The 25,757-nt window shown below is 46.6% G+C and overlaps 1 protein-coding gene across 1 annotated transcript in view; it reads right to left on the minus strand.

Annotated features, from left to right (window-relative positions):
• FEZ2 (fasciculation and elongation protein zeta 2) overlaps positions 1-25,757 on the minus strand; it is a 298,213-nt gene that overhangs the window by 151,960 nt on the left and 120,496 nt on the right. Inside the window, 1 exon segment of the mRNA XM_077486489.1 lies at positions 12,912-13,056. Within this exon segment, the coding sequence (XP_077342615.1) occupies positions 12,912-13,056 (145 nt within the window).

The following is a 25,757-nucleotide window of genomic DNA, read 5'->3' on the forward strand; positions in this document are numbered from 1 at the left end:
GCCAGGTTTTTATAGCGCTAGGTACCCCGATATACTACCCAATAATGGTTTTAACCCCCTGATTGCTGCTAGTTAACCCTTTCACCCCCTTTCACCAGCGATCACAGTATAAGTGTCACTGGTGACGCTGGTTAGCCAGTTAGTTATTTAGGTTCCCCGTCAGGTTTTTATATAGCGCCAGGGACCCCCATATACTACCTAATAAAAATTTGAACCCCCTGATTGCCCCTAGTTAACCCTTTCACCACTGATCACCGTATAAGTGTTACGGGTGACTCTGGTTAGTTTGTTTTTTATAGCATCAGGGCACCCACCATTTATTACCCAATAAAGGTTTAACCCCCTGATCACCCGGCGGGTGATATCAATTAGGTTTTAGGGTCAGGGTCTGCGTCGCCCCAGGCAGCGCTAGGTTAGTGCCAGTACCGCTAACACCCACACGCAAAGCATACACCTCCCGTAGTGCTATAGAATCTGAACAGATCAATATCTGATCTAATCAGATCAATATCTGATCTGATCAGATCTATACTAGCGTCCCCAGCAGTTTAGGGTTCCAAAAAAACGCATTGTTAGCGGGATCAGCCCAGATACCTGCTAGCACCTGCGTTTTGCCCCTCTGCCCAGCCCACCCAAGTGCAGTATCGATCGATCACTGTCACTTACAAAACACTAAACACATAACTGCAGCGATCGCAGTCAGGCCTGATCCCTGCCATCGCTAACAGGTTTTTTGGTAGCATTTTATATTTAAATCCGGAAGGCAGTGCTTGGTTTTCGGGGTCCCGTACGTGGCTAGGCTCCCAAAAAGTCCCCCACATGTGGTATCCCCGTACTCGGAAGAAGCAGCAGAATTTATTTTGGGGTGTAATTTGACTTCTGCCCATAGCATGTGTGAGCAATATATCATTTAGTGACAACTTTGTGCAAAAAAAAAAAAGTTTGTAATATTCCCGCAACTTTTGGCAAAATATAAAATATTCCATGGACTCAACATGCCTCTCAGTAAATAGCTTGGGGTGTCTACTTTCCAAAATGGGGTCATTTGGGGGGGGGTTTGTGCTATTTTGGCATTTTATGGCCTTCGAAACTGTGATAGGTAGTGAGGAGTTAAATCAAAAATTTGCACCCTTAGAAATCCTGAAGGTGGTAATTGGTTTTCGGGGTGCCGTGCGCGACTATACTCCCAAAAAGTCCCACACATGTGGTATCCCCATACTCGGGAGAAGTAGCGGAATATATTTTGGGGTGCAATTCCACATATAACCATGGCATGTGTGAGCAATATATCATTTAGTGACAACTTTTTTTTTTTTTTTTGTCATTATTCAATCCCTTAGGACAAAAAAAAAAAAAATATTCAATGGGCTCAACATACCCATCAGCAATTTCCTTGGGGTGTCTACTTTCCAAAATGGGGTCATTTGGGGGGGATTTGTACTGTCCTGCCATTTTAGCACCTCAAGAAATGAGATCGGCAGTCATAAATTAAATGCTGTGTAAATTCCAGAAAATGTACTCTAGTTTGTAGACGCTATAACTTTTGCGCAAACCAAAAAATATACGCTTATTGACATTTTTTTTACTAAAGACATGTGGCTGAATAAATTTTGCCCTCAATGTATGACTAAAATTTAGTTTATTCGATTTTTCTTATAACAAAAAAGAAAATATCTTTTTTTTTCAAAATTTTCGCTCTTTTTCCATTTATATCGCAAAAAAAAAAAAAATCGCAGAGGCAATCAATCAAATACCATCAAAAGAAAGCTCTATTTGTGGGAAGAAAAGGACGCAAATTTCGTTTGGGTGCAATATTGCATGACCGCGCAATTACCAGTTAAAGCAGCGCAGTGCGAAATTGCAAAAAGACCTCTGGTCCTTAAGGTGTTTATTGGTCCGGAGCTGAAGTGGTTAAGACGGCACAGTTGGAGCAATCGAATTAAAATATCGCACAATAAGGACGCTATATTTTTTGCAATTATAAATTAATGTCTTGTGTATATATTTTGGATAATATGGGGGGCACAGTGATTATTTTGTGAATATAAGTATTATTAAGCATACTCTATTGAGAAGGGGGTAGTATAAATAGTGAGTGGGAAGCGCAATCCCCTAAAGAGAGATAGAGATATATATATATATATATATATATATATATATATATATATATATATATATATATATATATATATATATATATATATATATATATACATACACACACATACACATACATATATATACATACATACACATACACACACACACACACACACATCAGTGCATTAGGATTGATACATTTTCAATAATGCATAGCATGGCTTGTAGGCTCTATAACTTTCACACAAACCAATGATCATACACTTTTCAGGATTTTTTTTTTTTACCAAAGACATGTAGTAGAATACATTTTGGCCTAAATTTTTGCCAAAATTTGATTTTTTTGGGTTTCTTTTAAAAGAGAAAGTAGAAAATTTTGTTTTTCACAATATTTGCTCTTTTTTTTCGCTTATATTACAAAAAATAATAAATTAAGTGGCGAATAAATACCAAAAAACAAAGCTCTATTTGTGTGAACAAAATGATAAAAAATGTATTTGGTTACAGTGTAGCATGACTGAGTAATTGTCATTCAAAGTCAGAGAGCACTGAAGGGCGTGGCCTGGAGTGTAATGGAGTAAGACGTTTGCAGTGAGGGCTCCGCTCGTCCGTACTCCTTTTCTCATCATCCTGCACCATCCTTCCCCTGCATGTCACCTGGAGGACCCTGACTTACCCCTTGCTCTTCCCCTGGAGCCATCTGCCCGATTTGGAGGCCGTGCGGCGCCGCTCCGGTAAGCCGCATCTCCCTGGGGGCAGCCTGTAGGACAGTCCGCGGCTTCGGCCTAGTCGGCGGCCATTTTGCTCCACCCGGCGGCGGATTTCTCGGCCCTCCTCACCCCTCCGAGCCGCTCCGGAATTGCCCCACACCACTCCCGGATGCCAGGTCGCCCTCTGCCACGGGTGTGGTGTCTGTTGTGTTGGTAGAGGCCGGTTGGATAGTCCGCGGCGCCGGCCTGGTCCCCGAGCCGGCAGCCATCTTGCTCCACCCACCGCAGCCTCTATAGGCCTCTTTCACAGTTGTCATCCATCCATCCGCCTGCCTGTGGCTGCCAAATCGCCCCCTGCCACCAGTGAAGTGCCCCTCTATCCTGCAGCAGCCAGTTAGATAGCCTGTGGGGCCAGCCTGTGCCCTGGAGAAGTGGCCATATTGCTACACCCACCGCAGTCCCTTACTAAGTACTCTGCGTCCACCTCCCCTTCCTGTGCCCGTTTCTCCTCTGCTGCAGCTACTGATCCTTGCAGGCACCAGACCCCTATCTGCTAACCGTACCTGCAGCACTTAGCGATTGTTCCGAGAGGGGCGACTGAGGAGCTGGCCTAATATCTAGCGGCCATCTTGGAACACCCCGGACCATCCTGGACCATGTCCCCTCCGAAAAAGTCCAACGAGGCCGCTGACAAGCTTGCCAGATACCGCCGCCATGAAGAGGACCACCGGGCCAAAGATGGCGCTGGTGTTCCCTCTGACGCGGATCACTCTATGTCGGCCACTACCCAAGTCCTGGACGCTATAGCCCTCTGTCAGAGTACGCTCACCTCCAAAATTGAGGAGGTCAAGATTGATGTGTCTCTCATCCGGCAATATATCTCTACCCTCCGCGATCGTGTGGCGGAGACGGAGACCCGCATCAGTAGAGCTGAAGACATCATACATCCCCTGCAACACACCACTGACGAGGTGCGCCGTCAGCTGCAACAGCTTTGCGCGAAACAGGACGACATGGAAAACCGTCTCCGAAGATGTAATCTCCGCTTCATCGGCCTCCCTGAGTCAGCTGAGGGCAACGATCCGGCGGGTTTACTTGAAAATCTCCTGACCTCCACCTTTGGAAGAGAGGCATTCTCGGTGATGTTCGCTGTGGAGAGAGCTCAACGAATTCCGGCCCGTCCCCCTCCCCAGGGGGCCCCGCTGCGTACTCTGATTGCGAAATTTCTTAATTTCAGAGACCGTGACAAAATCCTCCGCCTGACTAGAGAGAGGGGCAATATCCCCCATACCAATACTCATGTGGCAGTATTCCCAGACTTTTCCAGCGAGGTACAACGGCAGCGATCCAGGTTCCAGGATGTTAAGCGACGCCTTCGGGTTCTACACCTTAAATATGCAATGCTGTATCCTGCGAAGCTTCGCGTGGAATGTGAGGGCCGAACCCACTTTTTTGAAGACCCTGCCTTGGCATCCTCCTGGATTGACCAGAGAGAATGCCGAGACTGAACATGTCACCCTACATATCAACTGTGGATGCTTTCCCCCCCCTTTTTTTTTTTCTCTCCCGCCCCCGTGGATAACCGTGATCTCTCCTCCTGCTACTTTGATGATTGAGTCGTCGCGATGAGCACACTATCAATCGACGCCCGTTGTAGGGCCAGGGGACTATCCCGGGAAGATTTTCTTTACATCTCGTACTGGGTCTCGCAGCATGCCTAGCCTCTCCCGGTGTTCTCGCTGATCTGAGATCCCTACCTCCCCTGGGCCTGAGGAGCACCTGGGGAAGACCGAAAATTATACGACGTCCAGGACTTTTCTACTGTACTTTATTCATCATCCCTATGGCGGGCGGAGCTCCCCCCTGCTTAGCCATGATGGTATCACACCTTTGTGGCCCCTGCTCCCCATGCACCTTCCAGAGAAGAAGTCGCCCCCCTAGGATTTTTAGGATTTTTGTGTACTTCTCCCTCCCCCATTTGTCTGATTTTATATTTTTCTCCCCCTTTGTTTTTCTCTCTGTTATCTTGGGTATCTATGCTTCTCTGCAATTAAGTTATTTGCCTCCAATGGATTCTAAACATTGGATGTCCCCTGTTGGTACCCAGTTATGGGGTATGATGTCCAAGCCGTGTTGGGATGGCGCTGGACTGGGTGGAGGGTGGGATGTTGTGGTTTTTAGTTTTTTATACCATTATGTTTGCTAACGTTTGTTTATGCTAAAGGTACCATGTTAAAGTCATACATACATTTGTGGAATTGGCTGCTATTGTGTTCTGTGCGCACTGATTTGGCCATGACTGCCCTGCTGATTCTGGCCCGCCTGTGGTTTATTGTTTACGCCCTGCGCCCACCATTAACTCTTTAAAGTTCCTTACGTGGAATGTCAGAGGCATGCGAAATAAGATAAAGCGCACTGCCGCCCTGACATTCCTTAAGTCTCAGCGTGCTGACATTATCGCGCTTGTTGAGACCCATGTTACTGGCCATCTCCAGTCCTCTCTTAAGAAGCCGTGGATAGGTTGGGCGTACCATGCTACCCACACCTCATACTCCAGGGGGGTTTCGGTCCTAATTGCTAAAAGGGTGCCGTTTAATCTAGTGCTGCTCCAGACGGACCGGCAGGGCAGATATGTATTCCTACATGCTACCATTAATGGATCCCCTATTTTGATAATAGCCTGCTATGTCCCCCCTCCCTATAACTCAGTTGTACTTAAGGAGGGCCTCGCATTTATGGCACACTACCCCTCGGTGCCGGCAGTGTGGATGGGGGACTTTAATATGACCCTCATTCCCGCTCTGGATCGCATGGGCACCCCGGACTCCCCTGGTGACCCACCAGCCCATACCAGACTACACCGTATATTGACCGACTTTGCTCTTGTGGATACATGGCGCCACAAGCATCCGCATGCTCAAGCATACTCGTGCTTCTCAGCCAGCCATAACACAATGTCCCGAATTGACTTCATTCTCATTTCACAGACCCTGACACCCAGACTGGAAGATGTGGGCTTTGCTCCGAGGATCCTCTCGGATTACGCCCCCTACTGGATTACGATGCGGCTCCTGGGGGCCTCTCCCTCTCCTACTTGGCGGCTGAACCCATTTTGGCTGGCCGCCCTGCGGGAGCAGGAAGACATCCCTACGGAGTTGCAGCACTATTTTGCAGTTAATGGGGACTCCACCACGTACGACATTGTGTGGGACACATTTAAGCTTTATGCCCGCTCCCTGCTCACCACGCGTATTAACAGACTTAAGCGGTCGTCCAAACTTGTTGTCCAACAGGCTACGGACCACCTACAAAGATTGGAGGAGGAGTTTCTTCGAAACCCCTCACCTGACGCAGCCACTACTCTTAAGCTCCAGCTACGACAGGTCTCCCAATTACATACGGAACAGGCCAAGCAACGCATCTTTTTCTGTAGGCAAAGGATCTTTGAGTATGGAGAAAGATCGGGCAAACTACTTGCTTACCTCGCCCACTTGGATTCCCATCCCCCAGTTGTGGTGTCGCCGATGGACACCCAGGGGAATGGTATCACTGATCCGCAACAGGTGGCGGAGGAATTTGCGAGATTTTATCGAGCACTCTACGCCACTCGGGTCACTCATACTCCCCCAAACCACCAGAGACTATCTAGCGAGAATTACATTTCCCAAACTGATCGACGCCCAGCGTGACCTTTTAGAGGCCCCCATTACTGAGGAGGATATTTCCAAAGCTATCTCCTCTGGCCACTTCTAAAGCACCAGGACTGGACGGTCTGCCGCTAGAATTTTACGCCACCTACTCTGAAATTTTGACCCCTAAACTCCATGACTTATATGAGTCCATATTTGACACGGGAATTCTACCCCCCCCCCCCCCCATGAGAGAAGCACAAATAGTTGTGATTCCCAAGCCAGGGAAGGACCCACACTATCCGGAATCATATAGACCTATCTCTTTACTAGAGGTCGACATTAAAATATTGGCCAAGATTCTTGCCTCCTGCCTTAATCAGGTTATCCTCTCACTGATCCACCCTGACCAGACTGGCTTTATGCCAGGGAAAAACACCGCCATGAATATCCGCCGCTTACTTATGAACATCCAGGGATCCCATGATGAAGTCGGCTCGTGGGTCGTGGTGGCTTTGGATGCTGCCAAGGCCTTCGACTCCGTGGAGTGGAACTACCTGTGGGAATGCCTCTCGGGATTTGGACTTGGCCCAAACTTTATTCGATGGGTCCAACTCCTGTATCAATCCCCGAGGCCCAAGGTGTTTGTGAACGGCTGGCTCTCTGATCAGTTCCCGCTGGAGAGAGGGACTCGACAAGGCTGCCCCCTTTCCCCCATGTTGTATGCGCTGGCTGTGGAGCCACTGGCTATTATGGTTCGTGCAGACACCAAAATTCGTGGCCTTAGGATAGGAAACCTGGAGGAAAAGATTGGGATGTATGCTGATGATACACTCCTATACTTAGCCGACTCGGGTCCCTCCCTTCTTGCAGCCCTCCACACCATAGACTGTATTGGTAGTCATTCGGGTCTGAGCATTAACTGGTCCAAATCCCAGATCCTTCCGCTTGATCATTTCCCCCCTGTACCCACGTCCCCTCCTCTAGATCTCCCTAGGGTTTCCGTGATCAAGTATTTGGGAGTGCAGGTCACTAGATCGCTGACAGACTATGTACCCCTAAACATTGAACCCCTTTACACCCTGGTCGAGAACAAGACACAAACCTGGGCCAGACTACCTCTGGGTGTTATGGGACGCATCAATCTTGTCAAGATGATACTTCTGCCCAAGATACTTTATTCGGTGTGGCATGCACCTCTGTATATACCACAAAAAAAATTTCAAGACGATTGAATCAATTCTCAATTCATTTATATGGGGCCACAGCAGACACAAATTGTCTTGGAGACTTCTGAAGAACCCAGTGACAATGGGAGGGGCTGCCCTTCCAGATTTCCAGGATTATTATCTTGCCTCCCAATTGTCCCATTTTTATCACTTTGACAAGAGCGAGCTACCAAGATACCAGACATTACTTTGTAAACGCCCTGGCGACCCTGCCCACACCCCACTTCAGTCAGTTCTTAGGGCCCCACTGTCAAGATGTTCCCCCTATCAAAAAGTAGACATGTTGACGCACCACAGGAGGATATGGCGGACGGCCCTTAACAAACTTGGGACCCCACAGATTCACTCATACACTCCTCTCTGGTTCAACACTCGCTTGCCCGAACTGCTGTCCGTTCCGGACCCAGCAGCTTGGACACGTTATGGGATCTTGTACATGCACCAAGTTATGACTAGCACTGGGCTTAAATCCTTTCAAATGCTAAAGGAAGAATTCACACTCCCTAACCATCTCTTCTTCAGATATTTACAGCTCCGACATGCGCTACAGACTCAATTTGCCGGCTCCAACCCCCCTCTGACAGTCCCTCCTATAGTAGACATAATCACAGGTGCTGAGCCAACCAAGTTGATTTCCACACTCTACTCCACCATCCGTCTCCCAGGCTCCGGGGCATTGGCTTATGCCGCCAAGGCCAGATGGGAGGTGGATGTTGGAACAACTGAGGATGAGGAGTGGGATGATGTATTGGGGGATGTGAAGAGAGTATCTCCCAGGCTTTCGGACCACCTCACACAGCTGTACATTGTACATAGGACATACCTCCTGACCCCCCAGAAGGTAGCACGGTTCAAACCCACGTATAATCCGGGCTGCCGCTTATGTGACCACACTCCAGGCTCCTTCTATCACCTCATATGGTCCTGTCCGGTTATCCAAACATACTGGATACAGGTGATCTGCTTTCTCCATGACCAGATGGGCTCTCCTGTTAGCCTCGACCCAAAGCTGTGCTTACTTGGTCTTTTGCCAGAGTTAGATGCTGACAAGTCCCTTCGTACCTTTTTACATGAAACTCTGTTCCTGGCGAGAAAAGTGAATGCTCGCGGCTGGATGCAGGCCCTCCCCCCCCACGGTCCAATGCTGGAAGAAAGAGGTTAAAGATACCCTCCCGTATAAGAAATTGATATATACGCATAGAGGATGTCCACTTAAATACGAGCAGATATGGGGCAGATGGTTGGGGGATGGGGAGACATGTACTTGATATGCTGTTATATTGATCCCTTGCCCCCCTCCCCCCTCTGTTTTTCTCTTTCTGTGCTTCCTCCACCTCCTGGGCCTACTTGTATTGTGTCCCCTTCCCTCTCCCCCTTTTTTTTTCCTTCCTTTCTTTTTATACCTGCTGCCCCTTCCCCGGTTGACACGGATTGGTCTTATAATGACTCTACCTATGATGGGTGTCTAAACCCTATGCAGCGCAGCTAACCCACAGAACTCATGTATGCAACACTGCCTTGGCCAGGTTGGCCCTCATTACTTGATGTACCTTATGTATGCTTACTATGTATGTTATCTTCTCTGTTTCTTTCCCCTTTTTTTATTTTTTTCAATAAAGTTTGTTTTTCAATTAAAAAAAGTCAGAGCACTGAAAGCTGAAAATTGGTCTGGGAAGTAAGGGGGTTTAAGTGTCCTGTATTGAGGTGGTTAATTATCCAGAAATAGACTGGGTGGAAGGAACTGCGCATTCGGTTAAGGCTCTCCATTTCCTAAATGTCTTTCGGGGCAATTTCATGGGTCAGATGGTAAATGCACCAACAAGAAACAATTCCTTACTAGACCTATTGATTACTAGCAATACAGACCTGATTGCAGATGTGGAAATAGGGGAGCAACTTAGGAAACAGCGAATACAGGTCAATTAGTTTCAGCATAAATCACACAAATAACACACACAAGGGTAATACAAAGACACTGAATTTCAAAAGAGCCAACTTCCTTAAACTGCGCTCCTTGCTAGAAGATATTAAATAGGATAAAATCCTAGGAGTTATGGGGAAAGCAGAATCATTGTCAAAGGATCTATGGGAAAATAGCTGAACTGTAAAAAACAGGAAAGGGATATAAAAAGATATCCAAGGAATTGAGAATGCCAATCAGCAGGGTTCAAACTCAAATCAAGTAGTGGAAAATGAGGGGTTCTGTTGAAACCAAACCACGGTCAGGGAGATCATCTAAAATTTCAGTCACAACTGCCAGGAAATTTTTTTGGGATGCAAAGAAAAACCCACAAATAACTTCAGGTGAAATACAGGACTCTCTTAAAAACATGGTGTGGCTGTTTCAAGATGCACGGTAAGGGGGCACTTGAAGAAAGATGGGCTGCATGGTCAAGTCGACAGAAGAAAGCCATTACTACGCAAATGCCACAAAGTATCCCGCTTACAATACGCCAAACAGCACAGAGACAAGCCTCAAACCTTCTGGCACAAGGTCATTTGGAGTGATAAGACCAAAATTGAGCTTTTTTTGGAGAGGAGTCAACAAGGCCTAGGATGAAAGTCAAAATAGTTGGAAAGATGAATGCAGTAAGTTATCAAAAAATACTGGGAGGAACATTTTCATTCATCAGCCAGGAAGCTGCACATGGGATGTACTTGGATATTCCAACATGACAATGATCCCAAACACAAGGCCAAATCAACCTGTCGTTAGCTACAGCTGAATAAAGTGAAGGTTCTGGAGTGGCCATTTCAGTCTCCTGACCACAATATCATCGAGCCACTCTAGGGAGATCTCAAACGTGTAGTTCATGCAAGACAGTGCAATAATTTACAGGAACTGGAGGCTTTTTGCCAAGAGCAATGGGCATCTTTCCTATCTGAGAAGACAAAGAGCCTCACCCACAAATACCACACAAGACTTCAAGCGGTCATTGAAGTTAAAGAGGGCAATACATGGTATTAAGAACTGGGGTGTATAAATTCTTGATCAGGGTCATTTGGGTAGTTTCTGTTGCCATTGTGATTTGAAAAGAGTAAACACAGTTGACGGATATTAAATGGCTTCAGCCAAACACTAACCATGAGTGAAGGAAAAGTTGTTTTGTTATCATTCATATTCTCTGAAAAATGGCCAAGAAATCAAATTCTACCAGGGTATGTAAACCTATGTATAATATATTTTTATCTCATACTGTTGTAGACTCTTTACTAGATCGTTTGAAGTGTGGATGTATCCCATTGTTCTATTGTTTGTGTCTGCCTTAAGAGAAACCTATCATGGGATGTATATAGTTACATAGTAGGTGAGGTTGAAAAAAAGTCCATCAAGTCCAACCTATGTGTCATTATTACATTGTATACCCCTGTATATTGCTGTCGTCCAGCTGCTTATCTAATAGTTTTTTGAAACCATCAATGCTCCCTGCTGAGACCACTGCCTGTGGAAGGGAATTCCACATACTTGCAGCTCTTACAGTAAAGAACCCTCTACGTAGTTTAAGGTTAAACCTCTTTTCTTCTAATTTTAACGAGTGGCCACATGTTTTGTTAAACTCCTTTCCGCGAAAAAAAATGTATCTCTATTGTGGGGTCACCAGTACGGTATTTATAAATTGAAATCATATCTGCTCTTAAGCGTCTTCTCCAGAGAGAATAAGTTCAGTGTTTGCAACCTTTCCTCATAATTAATACCCTCCAGACCCTTTAATAGCTTAGTTTCCCTTCTTTGTACTCACTCCATTTCCAGTAAATCCTTCCTGAGGACTGGTGCCCAGAACTGGACAGCATTCTCTAGGTGTGGCTGGACCAAAGAGTCTTGTAGAGTGGGAGAATTATCCTTTTCTCTCTAGAATTGATCCTTTTTAATGCATGCCAATATTGTTTGCTTTGTTAGCAGCAGCTTGGCATTGCATGCAATTGCTAAGCCTATCATCTACTAGGACCCCCAGGTCCTTTTCCATTGTAGATTCCCCCAGAGGTTCCCCCCCCCTCGCCCGTGTATAGATTGCATTCATATTTTTGCCACCTAATATGTCTCTGGGTTAGCTGTGAGAGAGAAGGGGGCCAGCAGCCCCTTCCAAAGACAGTCTACTGATGAGAAGTTGGAATACACGTCATGCTACTGGTGGAGGTAAAGTCTACCCCACCCGGTTTTATTATGCAAAGAAGGGGGGGGATTGTCCTGAGTTTATATCTGTGTGCCTTTTTTCAAATAAACAGTTCATGTTCCAGCTTTGCAGCCAAAATGAGTACTGCCTAGTTCTTGGTTGCAAGTGGCTGTAAAATCTATATTCAGACTCGAGGAAGCAGTATATGACGGAAGCACTCAAGCAAAGTGTGGGATGTTCTGTTACATTGGCGGTAAGCAGTGGGAGGCTTCCTGCAGTCTGGAACATCCAAACTTCCATCCAAACCTCCACAAGGTCCGGATAGCAGGAGAGGTACAGATACCAGCCCCCGTGGAAGAGGAATTTGGAAGGAGGTTCAGAGAGATGCGGGTATAGCACAGGGGGTCCAGTGTCAGAGCAGGTCCTGCTGAGATGGTAGGATTCTGTCCTCTATGAAATCTGGAAGGAAGCGCTAGCATGTGAGCAGCGGCACCAGGAAAAAAAGTCTCTTACTTCCAGGAAAGGTACTGGTTGTAGTACAAAGTGCGAATTGGGCTTTTGGAGAGACAACCACACAAGGACTGGAAAGCTAAGTTAATCAGGCTGGTCCAGGCAGAGATGAGGTTGGCTGAGAGCCCTCTGCTGCTATGTAGCCCAAATGTGCCTGTGGACAGCAAACAACACTACAACGAAGGCTTTGGCTACGGCGACCTGGGGCTGTTAACAGGCTGTCCGAGGACCCTGGCTTTGGGAGCAATTTGGAGTGGAGTGGAGTGGAGTTTTGGAAGAAACGTTCCTGTGCATGACTTCATAAGCCTAGGCTTTTTATCAGAAAAGAAACAGGAAGTGGGCTGCATAAGGTATTTACTGGCCAAAAAAAAAATAATGTTTTACTATCCAAAGTAAAACAAGGGCGGAGGATTTAATAGCTGGAAAGATGAAAAAAAGACTAAATTTCCACTTTACATAATGTACATGAAACAGTTTATTAACACAAAGAAATAAAAAAAAAAAAAAAAAAAAACATGTAAACTATCTAAATAAAATAATCCAAATAAAGACAGCATTTTAGGAGGTTTCTGTGAAACTCAACAAAAGGATGTTTTAACATATTTTAGCTTTATTACTTACGATCTTCATAGTTACTATTTGTAGAGGACTTCTTTAGTGTCTGGATCTCCTGTGAAAGCATAGAAAGTCTGTCTGACTGGGAAGGAGTATCATCCTCTTCTGGATCAGGAGATTCCTGCATCATTTCCTCAATCTCTTCTATAACCTATACAGAGAAAAAATGATAGGAGAAAGGACACAACCGACTAGTAAGCATCATAGTTCTGAAGGTCTATAAACCCCTATAGCTTTAAAACAGAATTGTAAACAAAACGTAATGTAGGAAACCATGCGTAAAATTTAAGAACCAGAAATTTTAGATGCCATGCAAACACTTAGCCCACCATCTACCCAATTAAAGTAGTTTTGCAAATAAAAGTCACCGCCAACAAGACGCAAAGACATTCCACTTACATTCAATCTAGGAGCTAAGTATGCCTGTCAGTGGAATTTGGAAAGTTGAAAAAACTATCAACTCATTTGGTTATATGCTTGTTCTGGTGGATCATTATAGAATCTTTTAAAGCAAAGAACTCTATCACATTATCAAGCAGAGGCCAATGATAATTTCTTGAAAGTCTTCATAGCAGAACGGACTAAATTCCCTAGAGGCAATAGGAGTGTATGAGCTGAGGACACCCAAGGTAGGCCAATGGTGAAATGAGACTAAAGACCAAACGGTCCATGTGGTGCTTCAGAAGCAGCAGTGACGGATGGTGTAAGTGCTGGAGTCTCTCACCCTAAACCCTTACTGCAGTGAAACCAGCTGTGGAAGGATTTTTTTTCCACCAAAAAGTAAAAAAAAAATTAAAATAAAAACAACAAAAGATAACTAAACTATAACTAAATCTAGACTGGTATTACTCACAAAGTAGGTCTTTAGAAACTGGGTTACACCTAGGGCTCTGACATGGTTCTGGGTCCAAATAATACTTTGTGGCTAAATAACAGCACACAAAAGGTATGCAAAGCTCCACAATTCAAAGCCCTGTACTATAAAGTCACATTCCAGGTTAGCCCCAAAATTCTCCAGTCCAGAAGAGTCCAGGTATGGTCTCCAAAGTTGTTGCAGAGGATACACTGATCCAAACAGCTTGCTGTGTAGAGACTAGCTAAAGCAGGAATTCTTGAGTGAAGACACTACAATAACTACGGTGTAGATTTAAGTTAACAAAAGGATAAAAAAGAAAGAAAAGGCCCCTTTCACACAGGCATCGGCCGCCATGTCCTTAACAACTGATGAGTCATCAGCAGTCAGCTGAATGTAGGAAAAAATAAATAAAAAATAAATGGCGTGGAACCCTCCCCCCAGGTCCTTTGGGTCTAGTATGAATTCAGAGGGGACCCTCCCATGCCACTTTTTTTTTTTAAATGACGTGGGTTACATACCAGACCCTTATCAGAGCATGCAGCCAGGCAGGTCAGGAAAGGGAGGGGACGAGCAAGTCACCCCCCCCCTTACCAGGCTGCATGCCCTTCAACATGGGGGTGACAGATGGCACCGATGACAGATGGCACCAATACGTGGCACCGATGACAGATGGCACCGATGACACGTGACACTGATAAGTGGCATTGATGACACATGACACTGACAACAGATGGCACGCGACACTAACAGATGGTACGTGACACTGACAGATGGCACTGATGACAGATGGCACTGATGACAGCTGGCACTGGGGACAAATGGCACTGACAACAGGTGGCACTGGGGGCAAGTGGCACTGGGGGCAAGTGGCACTGGGGAGGATGGCACTGGGGCGAGGATGGCACTGGGGCGAGGATGGCACTGGGGCGAGGATGGCACTGGGGCGAGGATGGCACTGGGGCGAGGATGGCACTGGGGCGAGGATGGCACTGGGGCGAGGATGGCACTGGGGCGAGGATGGCACTTTTTTTTAAATTACGGCCGCTGCAGCCGTTGATCTCTGCCTTCTCACACGGTGTGTGAGAGGAGTGAGAGGGGCGCCAAGAGATGATCTCATAGGTTTACATAGGAGATCATCTCACATTGGACACACCGATCGCGCTATAAACGGCCGCTGTGATTGGCTGTTTACAGCGATCTGTGACTGGCTGTGTCCGAGGGACATGGCCAGCACAGAACTTTCCCGATGCGGGAGCGCGCATTGCGGAAGTAAACAAGAGGCTGTTCAGGAACGGCCTCCCGGCAGTTAGCGTCCGCTCTGCAGCCGTATTTCGGCTATAGGGCGGGCACGAAGCTGTTAAAGAGGAAGTAAACCCTGATGAGTTTACTTCCTCTTTCATTCCCTGCAAAGGCAAAGCATAATGGACTACTATGCATCGCATAGTATTCCATTATGTGTCACTTACCTGACACAGGAGCCAGCAAAGTCACCAATGTCCCCTGTAGTCCGGCGCATCCATCTTCTCAGTGGGGTCTCGCAGCTCCGCCGCTGTCATTCGGTGAAGCCGCGATGACGTCACTACCGCGCATGCGCACGGGAGCCGACACGTGCGGCATCTTCGTTGTTGACGATGCCGCGCTCAGTACGCCTGCGCGCCGCTGTCTACAGCGCATGCGCCGTAGACGGTGGTGCCCGTCTTCGGGCAAATATTTCTTGGACCTACAGGAAAGCCTTAATCTAGGCTTACCTGTAGGTCAAAGTGTGTTGTAAGGGTTTACAACCACTTTAAATCAGCTCTGATTTTCTTCTCCATCTTCTGCTGATGTCTTATTCCCCTTTCCAGTTCTTCTCCTCTGTCTTCTCTCCCTCTGATGTTAATTTTCCTCTTTAAACCATAAGCCTGAACAATCACTTGACAAATACATTTGGAAATAGTAGATTTTGATGCTGCCTGTCCTCTTTTAGGACCGTTCGGCAATACAAACAAAACATCTGTCTTGTGAATCTGAGCGGTTACCTTTAAATAGACCTTGACGGCTCTTCACTACAACAAGAGAATGTAGTGACCTCTCTTTCACAGAACGAGGTTCTGGAAAAAAAGAAGGCAGAACAATATCCTGGTTTAAAGGAAAACCTGACACTACCTTCGGTATGACTTTAGGATGAGGCCGCAATACCACCTTATTATGAATAATCAAATATGGCTCTTTACCAGAGAGAGATGCCAACTTCCGATACTCTTCTCGCAGAGGATATTGCAACCCAAAAAAATATTTTCCTTGTCAAGAGGACTAAGGGAATATCCCGTATAGGGTCAAAAGGCTGTTTCTGTAATGCCGACAGGACTAAATTCAAGTCCCTAGGGTTCAGGGGTGTCCTAATTAGAGGATTAATCTGTGTTACAAACCAGAGAGTGAGAAGCAAGTGGTCATTGAAAAAATATGGGTAAGGCCAATACCCGACCTTTGATAGTACTCAGGGCCAACTTCAATTTCTAATACCATCTGTAGGAATTCAAGGATCCTACCTATGACAAGACATATTTCCTGGGGTGCCAACCCCTGGATTCACACCAGGAGACATATGCCTTCCAGACTCTATAGTATATGACCCTAGAGGCCAGCTTCCTAGCATTAACCAAGGTAGAAACTACTGAAGCTTACAGCTCACGATCTTTTAGAAAGTGGGACTCAATAGCCAAATTTAGCGTTTGTAGGATGGAATACCGGACCTTGCAAGAGAAGGTCTGGCCATAGTGGTAGGGTCCAAAGGTCCCCTACCATCATACCAAGATCTACTTGGCCACACAGGGGCCACCAGAATCACCTCCTTCCCTTCTTGCTTGATCATGCGAAGAAGGCACAGAAGCAGCAGAACAGGGGGGACGGATCCCATGGAAAAACCAAGGCGTCTGTTTCGTATGCCAATGGATCCTTTGTCCTTGATACAAAGTTGTCGACCTTGTTGTTGAACCTGGATGCAAACAGATCAACATCTGGAACACCCCATCTTTGACATATTGACAGAAAGATGTCAGGGTCCATTCTCCCAGAAATAACTGTTGGCAACTCAAGTAGTCCGCCTGCCAATTTTCTATCCCTGGAATGAAAATCGCAGATAGACCAGGAATGTTTTCTGCCCAAGATACAGCATGATTCACCTCTCTTTGGGCTGCATGACTTCTCGCGCCCCTTTGGCAATATAGGCCACTGCCATGGCATTGTCGGATTTGATCCTGACAGGACAATTCCGTAGTCTGAGCGTCCAGGCCTCTAGGGCCAGACAGACTGCCCGAATCTCTAGACTATTGATGGGCAAGGTTCTCTCCGATTTGGACCATTTACCTTAGATAGCTGCTTCTTCAGGACTGCTCCCCAGCCCAGAAAGCTGGCATCTGTTACCACCTTTCAGGTGACTGGTAGAAAGGATTTCACTTGTTGAAGATTTCTGGATATCAACCACCAATTGAGGCTCCAAGTTGACAGAATACTGTTTTGCAGCAATCTTGAATGAAACTGTGCATAAGGAACGAAAGAAGCCACCATCTTTCCCAACAACTTCATACAGAGCCGAATAGAAGTACATTTGTTTTGACCAACTGAATCAGTTCCCTTATGGAGCTGATCCTTTCCTGGGGCAAAAACACCCTCTTCTGAACTGTATCTATGATCAGCCCCAAGTATTGCAATCTCCTTGATGGTTTTAAGGAGGATTTCTCTAGGTTGAGAATCCAGCCTAGGAACTCTAGGTAGCTGACTGCGGTGACCAAACTTTGGTTTAGGCGGGTTACAGACTGATCTACCAAGAGCAGATTGTCTAAGTAGGCATGTATCGTTATACCTTGAGCCCGGCTAAAGGAAGGGCCAGAATCTTTGTGAACACTTGAGGTGCAGTAGCTAGACTGAAAGGCAGAGCTACAAACTGAAAATTAAGATTTTCTACCTCGAAGCGCAGAAATTTCTGGTGAGCGGGGAAAATTTGCACATGGAGATAAGCATCCTTGATGTCGATTGAAGCCAGAAATTCTCTCCCTTGTAGGATGAAGACTACTGATCGGATTGACTCCATGCGAAAGGAACGGATATTCAAGAACTGGTTTAGATCCTTCATCTCTAGAATGGGTCTGACCTCCCCATTAGGGTTTTATTCAAACCTTTTCACGGTACCAAAACCAAACGCTTGCTTTTGCATGGGAACCACTGATATCACCTTTTGAGACAAGAGATGATCCAAAGCCAGAAAGATAGACTTCCTTTTCCCTGGGTCTCTGAAAACATTTGATCTGAGAAAACGAGGAGACGGGAATTCTCACAACTCTAGTTTGTAATCTAGAGAAATTGAGGAAGCCACCCATCTGTCTTGACATTGTTCCTGCCAGATCTTTGAAAACTGTAGAAGCCTTCCCCCCACTTGAGCGAGCGGGGGTGTCCCTTCATAAGGAGGCCATAGTATTTTTTTGTGCGGGTTTCCTGGCCTTGGGACTGACCCTGAGGTCTACCTCTTGAACCTGACGGTGGAAGCCGTCGAGACTGCCTGGAGGTGGAGGCCCCTGGCACTGGAGAAGACGCACGTTTAAAAGAAAAACACTTAAACATCTTAACTGGTAAAAAGGGAACTTTTCCCATTAGAAATTCTTTGGATATACTTATCCAGAACATCTCCAAATAACCGTTCACCATGAAATGGGAAATTGGCCAAGAGCCTTTTACATGGAGCTTCGGCTGACCAATTTTTCAACCACAGAATCCTACGCACATGTACCAGCCCTAGCATGAGCTGTGAGGCCTGGAGAATAGAATCTTTCATAGTGTCTACTGTGAAACAATGCTTCTGATGTACCGGCCAAATCCTGGGCCTGCTGATCAGGAATAACCTTGAGTACCTCTACAAACTGGTCCTTTAAGGACTGAGATACCCCAATTGCTGCCAATTCAGGCTGAATGACTGAACCTGCGAGAGAAATATTGTTTTTAAAAAGAAATTCCAACTTCTCATCTGTTGGATCCTTCAGCATTGGAGCATTGTCTACAGGACAAGTCAGGTTTTTGTTTACAGAGGATATAGCAGCGTCAATTGCTGGATCCCCCATTTCCTTATAGAATTCTTCCTCCATAGGATAAAGTATAGAAAACTTTTTTGGAGGGAAAAACTGTTTATCTGGGTGCTCCCACTCAGAATACATACACTTCTTTAGCCATGAATGGATAGGAAAGGCATGAACAGATTGGGAAGGCTTTAGTGAATCCAAACCAGAGGTGGGCTCATTGACCGACTGCATTACGGGCAGTAAAAAAAAAAAAGTCGAGCGGACCAATTCAGTGAGAGACTATACCAACAGTCTTTCCTGTGAAGCGGATTCTTCCATATTAAGAACTTTGGGAGAGGAGTCATTAGCATTTTCAAGGTCTTTTGAGAGAAATTCATCATCTCTCGCCCCTTGTTCCTCAGCATGAGACCCCTTTCACACTGCCAGCGTTTTTCAGGTGCTACAGCACTAAAAATAGCGCCTGTATAGCGCCTGAAAAAAAATCAGCTCCTTTCACTCCAGTGTGAAAGCCCGAGGAGCGGTGTGCTGGCAGGGAGTCACAAAAAGCTTGCCAGCAGCTTCTTTGGAGCGGTGAACTCACCGCTCATCCACCCCTGCTCCCCATTGAAATTAATGGGGCAGTGCTGCGATACTGCCGTCAAAACGCCGCTCTGGCTGCGTTTTGCAGGCGGATTTAGCCCCTTTTCAGCCGGGGGGTTAAAACCGTCCCGATAGTGGCCGAATAGCGCCGCTTTACCACCGATGTCCCACACAGCTCGGTGTGAAAGCAGCCTGAGGGTCCCGAGCAGTGGATGGGGATCTGCTACGCTTAGTCCCACTCTGGGATGCGATTAAAGCATCAATCTTTTGCTCCAAAATGAAAATAGTAGAAGAAAAAAAGAACTCCTTAGTGATATAGACAGGAGTTGCAGTATTAAGTGCAGCTGCCAACACTTGCCCCTCCTGATGGCTCACTCTGATCGGCCATATCACTTTCAGAGGAGGATGCCATCTTTTTTGAGACGGATCTAGGGTGCCGTGGTGACAACAGACCTTCTAGAGCCCCTTTTCAAGGTGTTTTTTTACCCCCTTCTGCTCATAGCCCAATGCACAAAGCAGAGGTACTACCTGAAGGAATGCATTCACTGCTTGAGTGTTAGTCCAGCTCTGCTGCTGTTATCAATGCCCAGCCTGATGCAATAGTAAATGTGTCAAAGGAAATGCCTGCGTCACCAAATCTCTTAAATGCCACCTCTTGTGTCCCTCCGCAACCTGTAACGCGAATGGTGCCTTTAAAAACATGCCTCCCCACGAGGGTTGGACGGAATACTCCAGATGCGGCCAAAACCAGAGTTTTATGATGCGGCAGGATTACTGTTTTATCTCTGGAGTAAATTCCCTTTTTAATGCATGCCAATATTCTGTCAGCCTTGGTAGCTGCAGTGTGACGCTGCATGCTAATGCTCAGTCTATCTTCTACTAGGACCCCTAGATCCTTCTCCATCCTGGAATCCCCTAGAGGTTCTCCCGTCAATGAGTAAATTGCGTTTATATTTTTACCCTCCAAGTGCATTATCCTACATTTACTAAATGTTAAAGAGGAAGTAAACCCTGACCTATCTAGAGTAGATTGTCTAAGTAGGCCAGTATCGTTATACTTTGAGCCCTTAACCTGGCTAAAGGAGGGGCCAGGATCTTTATACACACTCTAGGTGCAGTAGCTAGCCCGAAAAAGTAGAGCTATAAACTGGAAATTAAGATTTTCTACCTCGAAGCATAAAAATTTCTGGTGAGCGGGGAAGATCGGCACATGAAGATAAGCATCCTTGATGTCGATAGATGCCAGAAGTTCTCCCCCTTGTAGGAAAGAGACTACTGATCGGATAAATTCCATGCCGAAAGAAAGACTTATTTTTCTCTGGATCCTTAGGAACGTTTGATCTGAGAAAAAAAAAAAACACGAGGAGACGGGAACTCTCGGCACTCCAGTTTGGACCCATTGAGGAAGTCCCCCATTCGTCTTCCTGTCAAATCCATGAGAACTGCAGAAGAATTCCCCCTATTGAGTTAGCAGGGCGCCTCCTGATAAGTAGCTTGTAGGTTTTCCTCCCCAAATACCTCTTTTTGTCCCTGGGGTTAACTCTGAGGATTACCTACTGAACCTGATGGCAGAAGCCATCGTGACTGCCTGGAGGCCGATGCCCCTGGGACAAAAAGAAGGAGCTTTTAAAAATGAAAATATATTTACTCCTTTACATAAATGGAAAAAAGGGGGTACTTTTCCCACTAGAATTTCTTTGGCTGAATTATCCAAACATCCCAAATAGCTGTTCCACTGCAAAAGGAAGACTAGCCAGGAGTTTCTCCATGGTGAAAGGAAGTTTATCCTCCACTGATGTGCTTTCCTACACTCATGCATTTAGCGGTTTGTATTTAGCAAAAATGTGCACAGAATGGTGTTTAGCACCTGGTATTCCCAGGAGGTCTCCTATACAGGTACAAACCGCCGTAGGCTTCTCAGCAGTTGTGCATTTGGCTAGTTTATAAGCCAGCATATGCATGAGGACCTTGTGAAGGTTCTACAAAAGGAACTCACAAGCAATTATTGCAAGCATAAAGCTGCCAGAATTCTGGGCCTGCTGAGCAGGATACCTAGAACTCCTGTTAAACTGGCCTCACAACGGTTAAGCAATTACTGTCAGCCTGCCTGCTCAATCTGTCAGAGAAAAAAAAAAGTGTTTTTTTTTTTTTTTTAACAGGAATTCAAACTTTATTCATTCGATGCCTAAGCATTTGAGCATTAAATGCAGCTAACAGCTCTTATACACAGAGGATATAAGGCGTTAATTGCTAGTATGCCGTACTTAGTGAATTTCCGACACCATAGGATAAAGTGTAAAAACTAAAAAACATTTACCTCGGAGATCGCCTCAGATAAAAAATAAATAAATAAAAAATAAATAAAGGCTTTTCCAAGAATAAACAGACAGGAAAAAGCATGCACATTTTGAGGAGGCTTTAGCGAAACCCAAACACTCAGTTAAGGGAGCATAAATGTGGAGTGGACCATTCAGCAAGACATTAAACCAGCTAGTTCTCCCACATTTGACACCTCAGAAGAGAAGTCCTCAGCCTCACAACTGTCCCGAGGGGATTAGTCTTCTCCCGCCCCTAGTTCCCCAGTTTGAGGGTCCTGGGCAATGAAAGAGAGCCCGTGCGATTAAAAGTCACAAAAAAAAAAAATTATTTTTTAAAAACCCAGAGAATTATTTTTTTACGGTGAGAACAAAAATGAGGGGTGGGAACAGCAAGAAAATAAACTCCACCCATAACAACCAGAGCTCCTTAACGGAGGAGTTTCAACCTTAAACAGCCGCCTGCAAAACCTTGCGGCCGAAGCAAGATCCGAAGATGCGCTCACATCAACCGTGTAAACGGACGCTTGATGTCAAAAAGCCCAGGAAGCAATTGCTCTGGTCAAATGTGCTGTGACAGGAAAGTGGGGCCTCCGTCCCCTTATGGCATAAGCCTGAATCACGATCTGTCTGATCCACAGAGAAATGGTGGCTGATGAGACCGCCAGGCCCTTCTTCGGACCAGCCACCGATACAAACAGTGAGTCCGACCTCCGGAAAGGAGCCGTAAGCAGACAGATACACCCGCAGAGCCTGGACCACGTCCAAAGAATGCGAAGCAACCTTTTTGGGATGCGACGGCTGAGGACTTAAGGGCGGAAGCACAATGTCCTCATTGAGATGAAAGGCCGAAACAACCTTTGGAAGAAATGAAGGCTGTGGACATAGCACCGCCTTATCCTTGTGGAGGATCAAGTAGGGAAACTTGCATGACAAGGCCGCCAACTCAGAAACCCTCCTGGCAGATGTAATAGCCATTAGAAAGACTACTTTCTGAGAGAGAGTGTCAATAAGGGGATCTCCCTAATGTTTTCAAACGGCGGTTTCTGAAGCACCGAGATCTCCAAATTCAAATCCCACGGAGGCAGCGGTGGTCGAACCGGAGGGGCCACATGTCGAACCCCCTGAACAAACGTACTCACCAATGAATGAGTCGCCAAAGGTCGTTGAAAAAAAGACAGCCAAGGCTGATACCTGCCCCTTAAATGGTGCTTAATGCAAGGTTGTGATCCACTTCTCGCTGCAAAAACAACAGGATCCTGGAAACTGAATATGTACGTGGACACCACCCCATCTCCTCGCACATGGAGATGTAGGCCTTCCACGTACGATGATAAATCTTCCGAAAAGATGACTTCCGTGCCCACAGCATAGTGGAGATTACTGAATCTGACAGGTTCTCTCGCATCGGCAGCCACCAAGGAACATCTGCCTCCATTCGTACTATGTTGGCGTACCAAGGACGTTGAGGCCAATCTGGGGCAATCCGATTTACCGGAATGCCCTCGGTCTCCACTCTACGTAGTAGACATGGCAGAAGTAGAAGTGGGGGGAAGGCATAAATGAGCCGCTAATGCCCCCATGGAGCCACCAACACGTCTGCCGTATCCACCCAGGGATCTTTTAACCTGGCCACAGACCTCTGTACCTTCTGATTGAGTCGAGATGCCAAGAGATCCACATCTGGTGTTCCCCACCTTAGGCAAAGGAGCCGAAATACATCCGCATGCAGCGACCATTCCCCTTGGTCCAGCAGCTGATGACTTAGGTAGTCCACCTGCCAGTTTTCTGCTCCCAGAATATAGACTGCCGACAGAGTCGGCATGCACCGCTCTGCCCACTGCAGGATGTAAGCGACCTCCAGTGCTGCAGCCGAGCTCCTTGTCCCTCCTTGATGGTTGACATACGCCACCACCATGGCGTTGTCTGACTGGATCCTGACCGGACGCCCCTGCGGCCTTTGTGACCATGTGGAGAGGCACCGCCTGATCACCCGAAGCTCCAGCACATTGATCGGCAGGCAGAATTCTTCTTGCGTCAAGCAACCCAGGGCCGACTGTACGGCCCCAAACTCCCCCCCAGCCAGTCAGGCTAGCGTCCGTTGCGATAGCTGTCCAATGAAGAGGAAGGAACAACTTCCCAGACCAAAGGGCCGGAGACCTCAGCCACCAGAGCAGAGAATCCCTGACTAGCTGGCTCACCCAAATTAGAAAATCTAGAGATGTCGGAGATTTGTCCCAGACTCGAGTGTGAAATTGAACATACGGCACCGCAGCTTGAAAAGTCTGCAGCTTGTCTGAATGGAGAAAGACTCTCGCCTCTGAGGAGTCCAGAATTAAGCCCATGTACTCCAGGCGTTGAGTCGGCACCAACACCGACTTCTGGAGGTTCAAAACCCAACCAAATTCCCGAAGAGTCTGTATGGTGATCGCCATATCCTCCCTTAATTCTGAGGCAGAAGCTACTCTCAGGAGGAGGTCGTCCAGGTAACCCAAGATTGCGATCCCTCGTTCCCTTAGCAATGCCAGAATTGGGGCTAGCACCTTGGTGAAGACCTTTGGTGCCGTCGCTAGGCCAAAAGGGAGAGCTACAAGGGGGGAGCGGCCTGGGAATGGAAGCCTGAGGACACATCTTGCAAGAGCTCCGGCGTCGGCACTGATTTCACCCGATTAAAAGACGCCGTTCTGCACACCCACCTCAATGGCAAGCACGGGAAGGAGAGCGGGCAAGTCCCATTCGAAAAAGAACAACCCGGCCAGCTCCATTAAGCGGTTCTTAGCCCCGGAAGGCAGAGGACGTACCGGAGCTGGACAGACTAGGCCGCTCACCACGAGGTGCCCCCCGGCACAGGCCGGAATCCAGACATCGCTCTCCAGCGTCCTCGGGTGGCTCCGATAGCGGTGAGAGTCCAAGCAGACGCTCCAGTGTTGCGGACCTGGTAAGCGGACTTCCTACCAAAACAGACTTACCCTCAAAGCTAGTAGGTCTGGAGAAAGTGATTAACCACTTCCCGACCAGCGCACGACGATTTACGTCGACAGAATGGCACGGGCAGGCATATTGGCGTACAGGTACGTCCAATATTCAATGCCGCCCTGCCATCGGGAGCGCGCCGCAGGCGGCGCGCTCCCACGCTGGTCGGGACCCCCATGAGTCCGGTCGCGGGACCCGCGGACTCAATCGCCGCGGGCATCCCCGCGATCGTCTCACGGAGCGGCCGAATGGAGGAAATGCTGTGTAAAAAACATTTCTCCATTCTGCCTAGCAACTAGTGACGCTGATCTCTGCTCCATGTGATTGGAGCAGAGATCAGTGTTCACTAAATGAAAGCCCAACCCCCCCACAGTTAGTAACACACCCCTAGGAACACTTAACCCCTACACTGCCACCCACTGGTTAACCCCTTCACTGCCAGTGTCATTTACACAGGAATCACTGCATTTATATAGCAGTGATTACTGTATAAATGACAATGGTCCCAAAAATGTGTCAAAAATGTCCGATGGGTCCCCCACAATGTCGCAGTCACAATAAAAATCGCTGATCGCCGCCATTACTAGTAAAAAAAAAAAAAAAAAAAATTAATAAAAATGCTATAAAACGACCCCTATTTTGTAAACGCTATAACTTTTGCGCAAACCAATCAATAATCGCTTATTGCAATTTTTTTTACCAAAAATATGTAGAAGAATACGTATCGGCCTAAACTGAGGGAAAAAAAAGTTTTTTTATATATTTTTGGGGGATATTTATTATAACAAAAAGTAAAAAATAATGGGTTTTTTTCAAAATTGTCGCTCTATTTTTGTCTATAGCGCAAAAAATAAAAACCGCAGGGGTGATCAAATACCACCAAAAGAAATCTCTATTTGTGGGAAAAAAAAGGACGTCAATTTTGTTTGGGAGCCACGTCGCACGACTGCGCAATTGTCAGTTAAAGCGACGCAGTGCCGAATCGCAAAAAGTGGTCTGGTCTTTGACAAGCAAAATGGTCCGGTCTGCAAGTGGTTAAGAAAGAACTGTCAGCGGTCAGAGCGGACCTCTCACAGGTCTC

This window comes from Lithobates pipiens, unplaced genomic scaffold (genome assembly GCF_037356315.1).
Source record: "Lithobates pipiens isolate NorthernLeopardFrog02 unplaced genomic scaffold, aLitPip1_a1.2 Scaffold_18, whole genome shotgun sequence".
Lineage (NCBI taxonomy): Eukaryota > Metazoa > Chordata > Amphibia > Anura > Ranidae > Lithobates > Lithobates pipiens.